This window comes from Acartia tonsa, chromosome 10 (genome assembly GCF_053477335.1).
Source record: "Acartia tonsa isolate MP-2025a chromosome 10, ASM5347733v1, whole genome shotgun sequence".
NCBI lineage: Eukaryota > Metazoa > Arthropoda > Copepoda > Calanoida > Acartiidae > Acartia > Acartia tonsa.
In genome coordinates, this window is record NC_137269.1 from 34,796,896 (window position 1) to 34,810,900 (window position 14,005).

General features: G+C 33.3%; 2 protein-coding genes across 2 annotated transcripts in view; one reads left to right on the plus strand and one right to left on the minus strand.

Moving 5' to 3' along the window:
• LOC145329970 (uncharacterized) overlaps positions 1–10,302 on the plus strand; it is a 40,059-nt gene extending 29,757 nt beyond the window's left edge. Inside the window, exons 4-16 of the mRNA XM_080174471.1 lie at positions 106–148; positions 749–801; positions 1,390–1,600; positions 1,780–1,888; positions 2,752–2,899; positions 3,722–3,898; positions 4,247–4,432; positions 4,922–5,042; positions 5,438–5,515; positions 6,355–6,432; positions 7,239–7,313; positions 8,959–9,052; positions 9,793–10,302. Of these exons, the coding sequence (XP_080030597.1) occupies positions 106–148; positions 749–801; positions 1,390–1,600; positions 1,780–1,888; positions 2,752–2,899; positions 3,722–3,898; positions 4,247–4,432; positions 4,922–5,042; positions 5,438–5,515; positions 6,355–6,432; positions 7,239–7,313; positions 8,959–9,052; positions 9,793–9,888 (1,469 nt within the window). The 3' untranslated portion in view covers positions 9,889–10,302. The remainder of the gene's footprint in view (positions 1–105; positions 149–748; positions 802–1,389; positions 1,601–1,779; positions 1,889–2,751; positions 2,900–3,721; positions 3,899–4,246; positions 4,433–4,921; positions 5,043–5,437; positions 5,516–6,354; positions 6,433–7,238; positions 7,314–8,958; positions 9,053–9,792) is intronic.
• Positions 10,303–12,394: 2,092 nt separating this feature from the next.
• The window catches only part of LOC145329965 (trehalose-6-phosphate synthase-like), a 32,947-nt gene continuing 31,336 nt past the window's right edge, over positions 12,395–14,005 (minus strand). Inside the window, exons 29-31 of the mRNA XM_080174463.1 lie at positions 13,698–13,752; positions 13,213–13,290; positions 12,395–12,854 (exon numbers count right to left, since the gene is read on the minus strand). Of these exons, the coding sequence (XP_080030589.1) occupies positions 12,801–12,854; positions 13,213–13,290; positions 13,698–13,752 (187 nt within the window). The 3' untranslated portion in view covers positions 12,395–12,800. The remainder of the gene's footprint in view (positions 12,855–13,212; positions 13,291–13,697; positions 13,753–14,005) is intronic.

Consider the following 14,005-nt stretch of genomic DNA (forward strand, 5'->3'; position numbering starts at 1 on the left):
TTTTAGTGTGCTTTTCTTGCACCAACTTGGACGTTATTTACGTCCCTTTTTGAATGAAATAATTATTTTATGAGAATGAATAATTTGGTTAATATAATGATTGTACAGGAACCAGTGATGCGGGTTACCATTCTCTTATTATGTCCAGGTAAAAATGTTATTATATATTTAATCAGTTTATGTAGTGCAGCTACATTATAGTTAGAATATGTCTGAAAGTGCGTCCGCACGCAGCGAGGCGAGCCAAGTAAAAATGTACCGGCTTTGCGCAGCGTAAGATGTGCCTCTTAAAAAAACATATGTTCCATGTAAAAAGACGTTCTATTTAAATTAAAGACTTTAGTACCAACAAACATGCATACAGGAATTATTATCATTAGGACATTTACTAAATATATCTCAAGATTTTATGTTTGAAACTATAGGTTGTGAAGATATGGCTTTACAATTATTTACTGAATTTGTTATACAGTTATTGCATGTAAATTATTAGCTGCGATAGCTACAATCATAATTATCTATAGCATCGTATTTTTAACACCTTTTCCGCGGATATAAAATTTACAATTGTTAGATTGAAATCAGTTTTGTTAGCCCCGTTTTCATATTCGTAAAAAAACTGGAAATTATACGATACGATACATGATTTTTCAGTATGGCTTAGAATCGGATCAAATCCGGCGGATAATAATCGGTTTCGAAGCCATACTGGATTGTTATTTTTTATTTATTTTTATTTTTATTTTAGTCGTTCACCCACAGGCTCTCAGAGTACTTCTTCATTAGAGACAACATCCACAGGTTTATAGATAGATAGATAGGTAGATAGATAGATAGATAGATAGTCGTTCACCTTCAGGCTCTCAGAGTACTTCTTCATTAGAGACAACTTCCACAGGTTTATAGATAGATAGATGTATAGATAAATAGATAGATAGATAGATAGTCGTTCACCCACGGGCTCTCAGAGTACCTCTTCATTAGAGACAACATCCACAGGTTTATAGATAGATAGATGTATAGATAAATAGATAGATATATAGATAAATAGATAGATATATAGATAAATAGATAGATATATAAATAAATAGATAGATAGATTGTCTCTTAATGGCGGGATTCTCCTTTGATTTAATAGCCATCATCTAGAGTGGGATAGTAGAGAGATAGTAGCATAAATATATAGATAGATGAATTGATATGCACTACCACCTTTTTATGAAAGTCCTAACTGTGCACTGTTTAGGGCTAAAGAATAACTCTTGATATTAATGTAGCGCATTAATACAGTAAGTTTTAACATCTAGATTATTTTGCGATTTAGGGCAATATTTGAACTCGTCACCTATCTATGAGGTTATCCTAATAAATTATAAATTTTCTACGCAGGTGTCCCTAATTCAAGAGTTTGGAACGTGCGTGCTACCTCCCTCACCCCAACTTCTAGTCAACCAGCCGGCAGCGGTCATGGACGGTCACCAGCTAGCAGCGGCCATGGACGGTCTGTTCGGTCTCCGACCAGCTCCGAGGGGAGCGGGTACCATCCCCCGCCCACGAGACATAGAAATTGTCAGCCGGTTTTTAAAAATAAACATAACAGGTATTATTTAATATCCGTACTTTTTTTATCTCATAAAATGGCATAAAACCCCAGACCAAAACGAAGCTTTCCTGAATATAAAGGAATATTAGATTCTACCACTTACAAGACCTTACTGGATATACAGAAAGACAGACAAACATCATGTTATTTTAGATATATTCTTTATAAATTTTTAGGTTACAAACTGGCGGAAAATTGTCGGCCGAACTTTGTTTTCTGGATATCTTAGCCGACACCCTCATAGTCAAAATTCTTCAGTACCTAACCTCTACAGAAATAGTTCAGGTTAGTAAACTGTTTAAGTTTCCCCCTGAGGTTTAAGGTTTCCTGCAGGGTATAGGTGTATGTGGATACTCAATTAATAAGCTAAAAAATTTATGACATTTATTCATCATTATTTATTATTCATTTTTGTACAGACATCTTCTAAATTATATTAGTTACTTCGCTCCAAGCATTTAGGGAAAGAGAGGTCATGTAAAAAAGCCTAAAAACACTTAAAAAATAGGCCCTACGACAAACGCAGGAGTCCCAAACGTCGGAGTGGACAAACGCAGGAGTGGATACTTAACCTAACCTAACCTAATTTTAACCATTTTTGAGGTATTTAAATGCCTAACCCCTGCGAGGGGATTATTTGTATATTCATATCTTAACCTAACCTATTCTGTATAGAAATACCTAATTTAATTAATATTTTAACACTCCTCCGTTTGTCCACTCCGACGTTTGGGACTCCTGCGTTTGTCCGGAACCAAAAAATATACTCATATTGCTTCCCTGGATCGCACAACCCAATTGAATCAGCCATTTCCGATATCTTTAGCTGCAGGCATAAAAATCCTTACTACTTATATATCATTGGATAACTAAAATCAGAGTGAGAGAGAGAGGTAACGATGGGCTATTTATTACACTAGTCCCCAAAGTTTTATAATAACGTTTTTTTCATTTGTTGGCTTAACAACTTTTGCTTTTTTTTTGATTGGTTGATTCATTAAGTTGAGTATTCTAACGTTTGAACCATCAATTTTAATCTACAGGATGGGTAATTTTGTGTATCATCATTGGGGATTTACATCAATTTATAGGCCGTTGTCTTATCCCTTCAGATCCATGGCTAAAATGGTAACAAATGTACACTTTAGGTGTCTAGAACGTGTAAACGGCTGTACTTTCTGTCCTGGGAGCCAGATTTATGGAGAACCCTTGTGCTGACCTCCCCCACCCTGGAGACTGACCGTGCTATTAAGTCTATTCTGGACATCTTGGCAAGGAATTCAGGACTCAGATCAGGTTGGTATTTGTGTCTAGATATCTTTCTATCTATATCCTATGTCTATCTTTCTAATTTTCATTCTATCCATAAAACTATTTATTTTTCAATCCAGTTATCTTCTGGTGTTTTTATCTATTTAATTATTTACTTATCTTCCTGTCGCCTCGTTCTAGTTACCTTCTTAAGTATATATTAACTTTATCTATTACTAGCGGCTACGCCCCTAGAGGCCTCTAGTGGTACTTTAAATGTTTTTTTTTCAAGTCTCTACGATACCTCTTTTTGTTGCCTTTAAGTTTCTACGATACCTCTTTATGTTGCGTTCAAGTGTCTCAAATTTTTTAATTTTTTCGATTTTTTTGTAATTTCTCATGGGAGGGTGATAGTACCCTCCCCCAAAATAGTTATAAACGTTCCCGGGACCTATTAGAAGCTTTCCTGTGAAGGAGAACCCGCTCGGTTCAGCGGTTAGCAAGATCCTTCGGTACAGACAGACAAACACACATCCTGTTACTTTATTATACGGATTCATAGGCCTTAAACGTGTATATTGTATTCGTTTTACCGAATGCCAATGGATGTAGAATAGACGTAGTTATTATGATAGGGGGAATTTTTTCCTCAATACAGCTTGCTAGTTTGGACCTTATTTATTGGTCAGTGCGTTAATCCAGTAGGATAAATGAATTGAACAAAGGGTTGATTTGGGATTATCGTTATATTAGCCAGCTGCGAGCATCACGTTATCAGAGTACTATGAAGTAAGAAGTAAGAAGGAAGAAGTTTAATTTTTAATTTTAGTTAAAATTTTTGTTTGTTAATCAAACAATAATTTTTAGTACAACGTGTGTGTTTAAACGGGTCAGCCAGACTGACCGACCGTGGCCTGGGGCTGCTAGGTCGTCACGCCCCCCAACTCCAGGGGGTGGAGCTGCAACACTGTCCTGGAGTCACGAATGGAGGTGTCCTGGATTTAGTCTCCAGATGTCTGGATATTCAACATTTAGATGTTACAGGTAAAGAATTGATTGCAAGATCTTTGTCCAAAAGTCTTAATGACTCTCTCTGAGCAACTGATAGAATTCAAGGTTCTACTGTTTAACACAGATTTTTATCTGACATTAATTGGCTTAAGGCTATTTTGTGGAGTTAATTGAACAACACCTCATGGACGTCCAAGCTTTTTATTATGGATGAATGTGGTTTATTTGATTATTTGATTAATACTCAATCTTCCTGCAAAAAATACTCTTGGTAAATAGCTACGAAAGAATTTTAAAGGTAGGTATATTGAATAATATTAACAAAAAAAAGAATATTTCTAACATTAAAATTTCTTTATGTTTAAAAAATATTATATTTAGGTTGTCCAATGGTGAACACAGTATACCTGGCCGGACCCTTGGCTCGCCAGCGGCCAGGTGGCCTCCAGCTGCAGTACCTGGATGTGTCTGACTGTCCAGCCGTTGATGACACCAGTGTACGGCTGGCTGTTGAGAATTGTACTCAGCTGCAATATCTCTTCCTTAGAAGATGTAATAATATAACAGGTTTGTAAGTAATTTAAAAAAAATAAGACTGCATTCGGTTTTAGCTCACAAAAAATGAATTATTAAAAACGACTACATGTAGCTGTCTATAGTGTCTTAAAAAAACGGGGATAGATGTCTCTGCTTTTGGCCTACATATTCTATTGACGCAGGAAATACCCTGAACCCCATCCCTTTTCTAAGGGGTTGCTCTCCCTTTTCCCTTTCTCTTTTCTCCACTATGACGCTAATAGAATAGGTAGGCCAAAAGCGGTGACATCTATCCCCATTTTTCTAGCTAACACTAAACACAGCTACCAACTACATTAAATATAAGTAATCAATCATTTATCTATAAAACATTTTAAACAAAAATTTTTATAATTATTAATTCTTAATTAAATGAAATTTAATTTGGAGTTATATATTGTTGTATTCTTGATGTTTTTAGGAAGGCATTTTTTTCTAGTTTTTAAAGTAATAAACTACATATATTTTATTTCATTCTAGATCAGAGTTTAAAGTATATATCCAGTTATTGTTTGCTTCTGAAAGAACTCAGCACTTCAGATTGTAAACAAATATCTGATTTGGGCCTCTCATATCTGGCTAAGTTAGGTCCTAGCCTGAGGTAAGGTCTATTTATCCATCTATTTATGTATCTATCTATCTATCCATGTAAGTAAGTCGAATATCTATCTATTTATCTAAATTTTTGTATCTGTATATTTACCTATCCATCCATGGGATTTGGCCTTGGCCTAAATTTAATCTACCTTATCTATCAATCTTTCTATCTTATCATTTATCTGTATATCCAGATATTTTAAGATTTTGGCCATCCATCCATTACTCCTTATATCCAACTAATTAGCTATCTATCTTTCTATCTACCCCTTCATCAATTATCTTAATCTTATTGTCTAATCATTAACTATCTTTTTTTTATCGCCTATTGCTTTACCTTCTTGGTATTTTCTGTCCATAAATCTATTTAGCATCTTTTAACTATTTCAATATTTTTAGATATTTATCTGTAGCCAAATGCCATCTATTGACGGATACAGGAGTTAAACAGTTAGTGAAACATTGCTATAAACTAAGGTAACTAAATATTACAAAATAGCGCCATCTATTGACGGATATAGGAGTTAAACAGTTAGTGAAACATTGCTATAAGCTAAGGTAACTAAATATTACACCATAGCGCCATCTATTGACGGATATTGGAGTTAAACAGTTAGTGAAACATTGCTATAAGCTAAGGTATTCAAACATTACCCCATAGCGCCATCTATTGACGGATATAGGAGTTAAACAGTAAGTGAAACATTGCTATAAGCTAAGGTAACTAAATATTACACCATAGCGCCATCTATTGACGGATATGGGAGTTAAACAGTTAGGGAAACATTGCTATAAGCTAAGGTATTCAAATATTACACCATAGCGCCATCTATTGACAGATATAGGAGTTCAACAGTTAGAGAAACATTGCTATAAGCTAAGGTATTCAAACATTACCCCATAGCGCCATCTATTGACGGATATAGGTGTTAAATAGTTAGGGAAACATTGTTATAAACTAAGGTATTCAAATATTACACCATAGCGCCATCTATTGACGGATATAGGAGTTAAACAGTTAGTGAAACATTGCTATAAGCTAAGGTAACTAAATATTACACCATAGCGCCATCTATTGACGGATATAGGAGTTAAACAGTTAGTGAAACATTGCTATAAACTAAGGTAACTAAATATTACACCATAGCGCCATCTATTGACGGATATAGGAGTTAAACAGTTAGTGAAACATTGCTATAAACTAAGGTAAATGAATATTATACCAAATAGCACTATTCATTGATGGATACTTGAAAAACCCTTTTAAAAATAAAAGCATATAACCATTTAAATGATAATATATAAATAATTTGTAGGTACCTGAACCTTCGAGGTTGTGAGGCTGTGTCTGATCTGGCCCTGGAGGCTCTGGCAACTTCATGCACTAGGATCAGGTAAACTAACCAAACTCATAAAGAAGAGAAAGTCACGCGTGACGTCATAAAAGTACGTCTAAAAAGAAAGGATGAGAGGAGAAGTGGAAAAGGAAACCCCCAAAAAAGAAATGAATTTTTATGACGTCACACTTGACATTTTAGGCTTTCTCATAAAGAATACCAGTTATCTAATTGAAATGGATTTATTATTACTTGGATCTTACACCAGATTTTCATGTTCATTAAAGTGAACTCTCTAGCGGGCTAAAATAATGATCTTCCCCATACCCTCCCCTCTGGATAAACGACCCAACCAATAAATATGTAGGAAAATTGTAACCTAATTTGACGACAATTTTTACTTGTCATAATATCCACGTATATTCTACATCCATTTTATTTGTAGTTGTATATTAAGAAGCTGTTAGCAAATAAAGTTTTAAAGTAAAAAAGAAAAATCTCATTGGACTTAGACAGGATTATACTGCAAATTGATTTTCAACTAGCAGTGTCCTAATTTTTAAGCCAATAATTTCAATCTACAGAAGGGGTAATTTGTTTATCATCATCATAGGATACCTGTGAATATTAAATAAAGGCAGAGAAATGTGAATTTAATTTTTTTCTAAGCACTATATCTGGATTTTGGACGGCTCCTGTTGCCGCCATGACATTTGTGTTATATAGAGTGTGTGTTTAAAATAAAAAGTAATGGCTAATTTAACCCATTTACCCCTGTCATGAAAAATCATTATCATATCATACATTTTTTATTGACGAAAGTATTTTAATGTTTAGTATTGTTCACAATTCTTTTTTCTCAGATCCTTAGACATTGGAAAGTGTGACATTACTGATTTGGGTCTCAGAGATCTTTCACAGCACTGCCCTAATCTTAGGTAAGTTTCGCTGATAGAGTATGTAGTAGTTCTTGTTTTATTGTTTCCTTTTTCCACTCTTTCAGTAAGGTTTTTTGTCTGTATCTTAAGATTACTTTAACTACTGAACCGATTGAGTTCTCCATTTCATGGAAGCTTCTTATATGTTCCTGGATGATTTTAGACTATTTGATTTTCATATCTAAGTTTGGTTTAGGCTATTTTCCTGCTTTCCTTAATCCTTTGAATATAAAGCTGCTAGATGCGAAAAGTGCACCCGCTAGTACCTTATAAAGAGGAGGTCCATACTATATAGTCTGTTGGCCGCTCTACCGTTTTTGCTTAAAAGAATTTAGAGAGTAGTCTGACCGGCAAGTTTGTCATTTACTCAAGTATGTCTTATTGGTAAAAAAGATTAAAGCTCTTAATAGTGCCTAAAAAATGACACCTTGGGGGTGCCTTATACAATAAAAAAGACCAATGATGCTCCAATACACAACTAAATTATCAATGGCAGGCCAGAGTACATTTTAATTGACCAATGGTAGGCCAGTATGCCGTCATTTCTTATAGGCACTATAAGAAGCTTTAAAAAGATTATAATATCTATTATTACATTTCACTAACTTTTTAAATCATATTTTTAGTAGCGAAGCTACTCTATAATTCACTATGTCCGTCCGTCAGTCAGTCCGTCCGTCAGTCAGTCCGTCCGTCCGTAACGCTATGGGGGAAATGGGATTTACTCAGCTCCTATAAAAGATAGGATTCTGAAATTTTTTGACAACATTGCCATCATTTAGGAGCACAATTAACTATAAAACATCAATGGCGGTCGGACGGCTTTTTAGCAGGTTTTAGGCTATTTTTTTAATTTTGCACATTTTCCCCCATATCTTTGGTGTTTATGGTCCGATTTTCAAAATTTTTTCAGTTAAAGATATCAAAATTAAATTTTCCGTCGTTTGGATAAAACAATAATGACGGTCAGACTGCCTTTTTTGCAGGTTTTTGGCTATTTTTATATTTTTTACATTTTCTCCCATATCTTTGGTGTTTATGATCCGATTTTCAAAATTTTTTCAGTTATACATATCAAAATCAAATTTCACATTGTTTGAAGAAAACAACTATGACAGTCAGACTGCCTTTTTGCAGGTTTTTGGCTATTTTATATTTTTTACATTTTCCCCCATATCTTTGGTGTTTTTAGTCCGATTTTCAAAATGTTTTCAGTTAAAAATATCAAAATTAAATTTTCCGTCGTTTGGAGAAAACAATAATGACGGTCAGACTGCCTTTTTGCAGGTTTCTGGCTATTTTTATATTTTTTACATTTTCCCACATATCTTTGGTGTTTTTAGTCCGATATTCAAAATTTTTTCAGTTAAAGATATCAAAATTAAATTTCATGTCGTTTGAAGAAACAACCATGACGGTCAGTCCCATCCACAAAATTTTGTGCTTCGCTACGTATGGATGTTGTCATCCTTGTTAAGTTTTAATTAGTTAAATTTTTGTAACTATATGACTATTGAAACTGATTTCCGTTCGTTATGAATAATTGTTTGTAAATTAGCTTTTTTTTCATTTCAAAACGCATAAGTTCTTATGAAAAGCAATCTAATAGAATAATTCAAATTTTTATAATTTGAATAATTTTCAGAAAGTTGAGTGTGCGGGGGTGTGAACTCATAACCGACCAAGGGCTGGTCAGTATAGCCTACTACTGCAGGGGCCTTCAACATTTAAATATACAGGTAGATAGATAGTTAGATAGACAGACAAACAGACAGACAGATAGCTCATTACCGACCAGGGGCTGGTCAGTATAGCCTACTACTGCAGGAGGCTTCAACCTTTAAATATACAGGTAGATAGATAGACAGACAGACAGACAGACTGATAGAAAGACAGACAGACGGACAGACAGATAGCTCATTACCGACCTGGGGCTGGTCAGTATAGCCTACTACTGCAGGGGCCTTCAACATTTAAATATACAGGTAGATAGATAGTTAGATAGACAGACGGACAGACAGATAGAAAGACAGACAGACGGACAGACAGATAGCTTATTACCGACCTGGGGCTGGTCAGTATAGCCTACTACTGCAGGGGGATTCAACATTTAAATATACAGGTAGATAGATAGTTAGACAGACAGACAGACAGATAGCTCATTACCGACCAGGGGCTGGTCAGTATAGCTTCAACATTTAAATATACAGGTAGAAAGACAGACAGACAAAGAAACAAACAGAAAGACAAGAATACAGACAGACAGACAGAAAACCAGACATGCTTACAGACAGACAGATAGACTAACTACATGGTGATAGATTAATGGATTACAAATTGTATAGAAAAAAGACACAACAAACAGAATGCAGACATGCTCAATTATTTAGTAGATACGCTACTAAACAAATATTAAACTAGAAATGCTGTGCAGCAAGGAAAGATTAATTGAAGATAAATCAATATTTTATTTATTAAGGATGTGTGTGGAGTTAGTTTGGAAGGGTACAGAAATATCAAGAAATATTCAAGGAAATGTATTATAGAACATACAAACCCCTCCTTTGCTCTTTGATCATTCTTGTTATATGCCATACTACTCTATAAGTCACTTGTGTTGGTCTGTAACGCTTTTGATCATTTTCAGTATCGTTTGGAAACCGATTAATATCCGGTGGTGGATTAGAATAGGTTCTCAGCCATACTAAAAATGATGTATAGCATAGTTTTATATACAGTTTTCTACGAAGGTAATAAGATCAAAACCAGTTTTTAGTCCGTAACTTCAGCATCTCGGGGCTAGCAAAACTGATTTTAATCTTATATTTGTACTTTTTTTATATCCGCGGAAAGCTTTTTATAACGCGATGCGATAAATAACTTATTTAACAGACACAAACATAAGATAATAAAAACTTGTTTGGTTATTTTAAATTTAAAAGTGTAAAAATCAAACCCAGTTAAAATTTTTAATAGTAAATTTTTAATAAAAATCCTAAAAACTTTCCATTTTTTTGGATTAATTAATGTCTATTGTAATTGTTAAAAATTAAATAAAAAACATTTCTGTGATATTAATGTAAATTGTTTTATAATTATTTTAATATTTTAATATTTTACATATTATATATTTTAATCTCAAATATTAAGCTTGTAATTTATTAAATACCTAAATTTTCATATATTTACATTATAATGACAAATTTAAACTAATTTGGTTATTAAATAGACATGTAGATAAAATTATTTTTCTTAATTTGGGTTTTATAATAAAAATCATATTCTAAATAATCTGGAAACATGTAATTTTAAATTAAAGTCTCTTTTTTCAACTTTCTATAACCATCTTAGTAACTTATAGTTTTTCCAGTATGAATTTGAAGCCGATTAATATCCGCTGGAATATAACCGGTTCTCATACTAAAAAATCAACTACCCCATAGATTTTATAAATTTTCTACATATAGTAAAATGAAAAATCATAATATTAATACCAGTTTTGTTAGAGGAGGGCCTTCGGCCCGTCGGAACTAACAAAACCGGAAATAGTATCATAATTCATCGTTTTACTAACCGCTGAAAGATGTCTGTAATACGATGCGATAAATGACTGCCAATCTAATATTCAACTAATTTATCATGTGCAAAATTGAATTACATTTATTAACAACCCCTGTAAGCAAAAATAGGGAATCTAAGCTTTATAAAACTCGTTTTGCATTTTGTTGTTGTTTTATTATTATTATTAGCGGCTACGCCCCTAGAAGCCTCTAGTGGCACTTTAAATTTTTGTTTAAAAAATAATAATATGGTACTTATCTAAGTTGCTTTCAAGTTTCTACAATACTTAGCTATGTTGCGTAGGAGTCTCTATAAATAAAACTTTTTTCGATTTTTTGTGATTTCTCTACCCTCCCCCAAAATAGTTATAAACCTTCCCCGGACCTCAGTTCAGCGGTTAGCGAGATCCTTCGGTACAGACACACAAACACACAGACAAACATCCTGTTACTTTAGTATAAGGATTAGCGGCTACGCCCTTATAGGCATCTAGGGGCACTTTAAGAAGGGGGGGGGGGGCTTTTTTTTATTTGAGGGAGGAGAGTTGACCCCTCCGCATTTGTTTGAGGTGGGTTATTTTTTTTCAAGAGGGGATTTCTTATAAACTTATAAACTTTTCAGGACCTATGAGAAGCTACCCTGTAAAGGAGAACCATATTGGTTCAGCGTTCAGCGAGATCCTTTGGTACACACACAGACAAACTGGCAGAGATCCTGTTACTTTATTATTAGGAATTGAAATGAAAAGAGTTAGATAAACCTATTTCCAAAGTACCCACCCCTATCCACTTACTAAGTTATCCTTGATGGGAAGCTTCGCATAGGTTCAGAGATGGTTTAAGGCTAATTTATTTTCAGACTTAAGTCTTGAGATGGTTTAAGGCTATTTTTCCGTCCTCGAATACAGAGTCCTTAGAGGCTTGGGGCGTAGCAAATGGTAAACTATAAAGATATAAATTTATATTTTCCAGTTCGAACCCGATTAATATCCGGTGGATCAGAACCTATTCTCAGCCATACTGAAAAATTATGTATAGTATCATATTATATCCAGTTTTCTACAATTATAAAAATGTACAATCATAAAATCAGTTTTTTAACCCGTAAAACTGGTTTTAATGTTATAATTGTACATTTTTATATCCGCGGAAAGCTGTTTATAATACGATGCGATAAATAACTAATATGATATAACTGCTATATAAAATTTACAATGCAATCAAAACAATTATATTTTATTAATCATCTGTATTTTTATATCAATTTAATAAATGTATAAATAGATTTATTTTTCTTGTTACATGTAAACATAATATTGATTTACCTGTGTTTTCAGAAATTTTAGTTGAAAGTTTTTATAAAAACTTACTCTTAAAGGATGACAATATCCATAAAAGCGAAGATTGTAAAAAGTCTGACAAAAAGACTAACCAAAAGATGTATTCTTCATAATCATATGTATGTATTTTTACATCAATTTTATTAATGTATTTATACTAAATAGATATGTTTTTCTTGTTACATGTAAACATAATATTGATATTTCTGTGTTCAGAAATTTTAGTTTATAATGTATAATTTTCGTAAAAAAAATATTCTTAAAGGATAACATCATCCAAAAAAGCGAAGAATGAATAAAATCTGACAAAAAGATGCATTTATTTTGTTCAAGATTGCTTCTTCTCAAATATTTAAAATTTTTAAGGTCTTCTTTTATATTTTTTACACTTTAAATGTACTTTAAATAGTCAAAAGAATAACAATTAAAATAAAACTTTTCTTAAGAACTATTAAAATAGGAAAACAAGATTTGCCGCTAAAATGAACCATTCACCTGTAAAATGACAACCAATAATAAGCCTGTATTTTTGACAAGGAGACTCGTGATTGGTTTATTTTAGCGGCAAATAAAGAATTTCTGAATTTTTATTTCCTGGACTTTAAAAATTGTTCTACCCATCTGAGCATTGTTTCAACTCCCTAAATAAAATAATAATTTATAGTACAACTTTTAGGTGTTAGCGCAAATGCTAACGAGACTGCTTGCCATAGGGTTACTAATCTTCAACATGCTGCGTCATACTAAAGAGGTTATTGCCACTGATTGTCAAAAGAAATTGGTCAGTGCTTTAGCACAAAATAATCGAAACGCAAGAGGTAGTTTAATTTAATAAATCAGTGCTACTACAAAAATACCTCAAAAAAGCATCTAATTTTAAATATTGGACCCAAGATTATATATATACTCTATAATATGGGTTTACTTGTCCTACAATATAATGCTCTCTAGCAGATTCATAAAGATGCTCTACTTATATATGGAATAAATTACAATTACCTTAGTATCAGGAAGTCTGTGATCAGCTACTGTTTGGACCAGTCCAGAGTTCACCACACGGAAATTATACGCAAGACCCTAGATAAGGAATATTAGATAAGTTTTTAAGAGGAAAAAAGAAAGAGAGATAGATAGATAGAGAGAAAGAGAGAGGGAGATAGATAGATAGATAGAGAGAGAGAGAGAGAGAGAGAGAGAGAGAGAGAGAGAGAGAAAGAAAGAGAAAGAAAGAAAGAGAAAAAAAGAAAGAGAAAGAAGGAGAAAGAAAGAAAGAGAAAGAAAGCGAACGAAAGAAAGGGAAAGAAAGTAAGAGAGATAGAAACACAGAAAAAAGAATGAAATAGAATGATTAAGAGGGAAATAAAAAGACATAGATAGATAGATAGAGAGAAAGAGAGAGAGAGAAAGGGGGGGGGGAGTGTTAAATAAATTATCAGCATAGCAACTCTACCACTAAAAAATAAAATTTTGTAATTTTATTTTACCTTTAGAGCATTCATAGCGTCTTCGTCTGTCAAATCATCTCCAGCATATATGATTCTAAACAAGGACGATCAATTTAACAGTGAATATATGTAGATAAGAATAAACATATTATGACATGCAGGGGGAAAATTGTCGTTAATTTAGCTTGCTAACATGGAACTCATTTATTGGTCAGTTTGTTGATACAGTAGGAGATGAAGGGGATGGGGTAAAGGTGGTGGATAAGAGTTGTTGTTAGTAAAAATTGCTTAAACCTTTTTTCATTTTAAGGATATTAAAAAAATAATTTAAATTAGGGGTAGGCAGC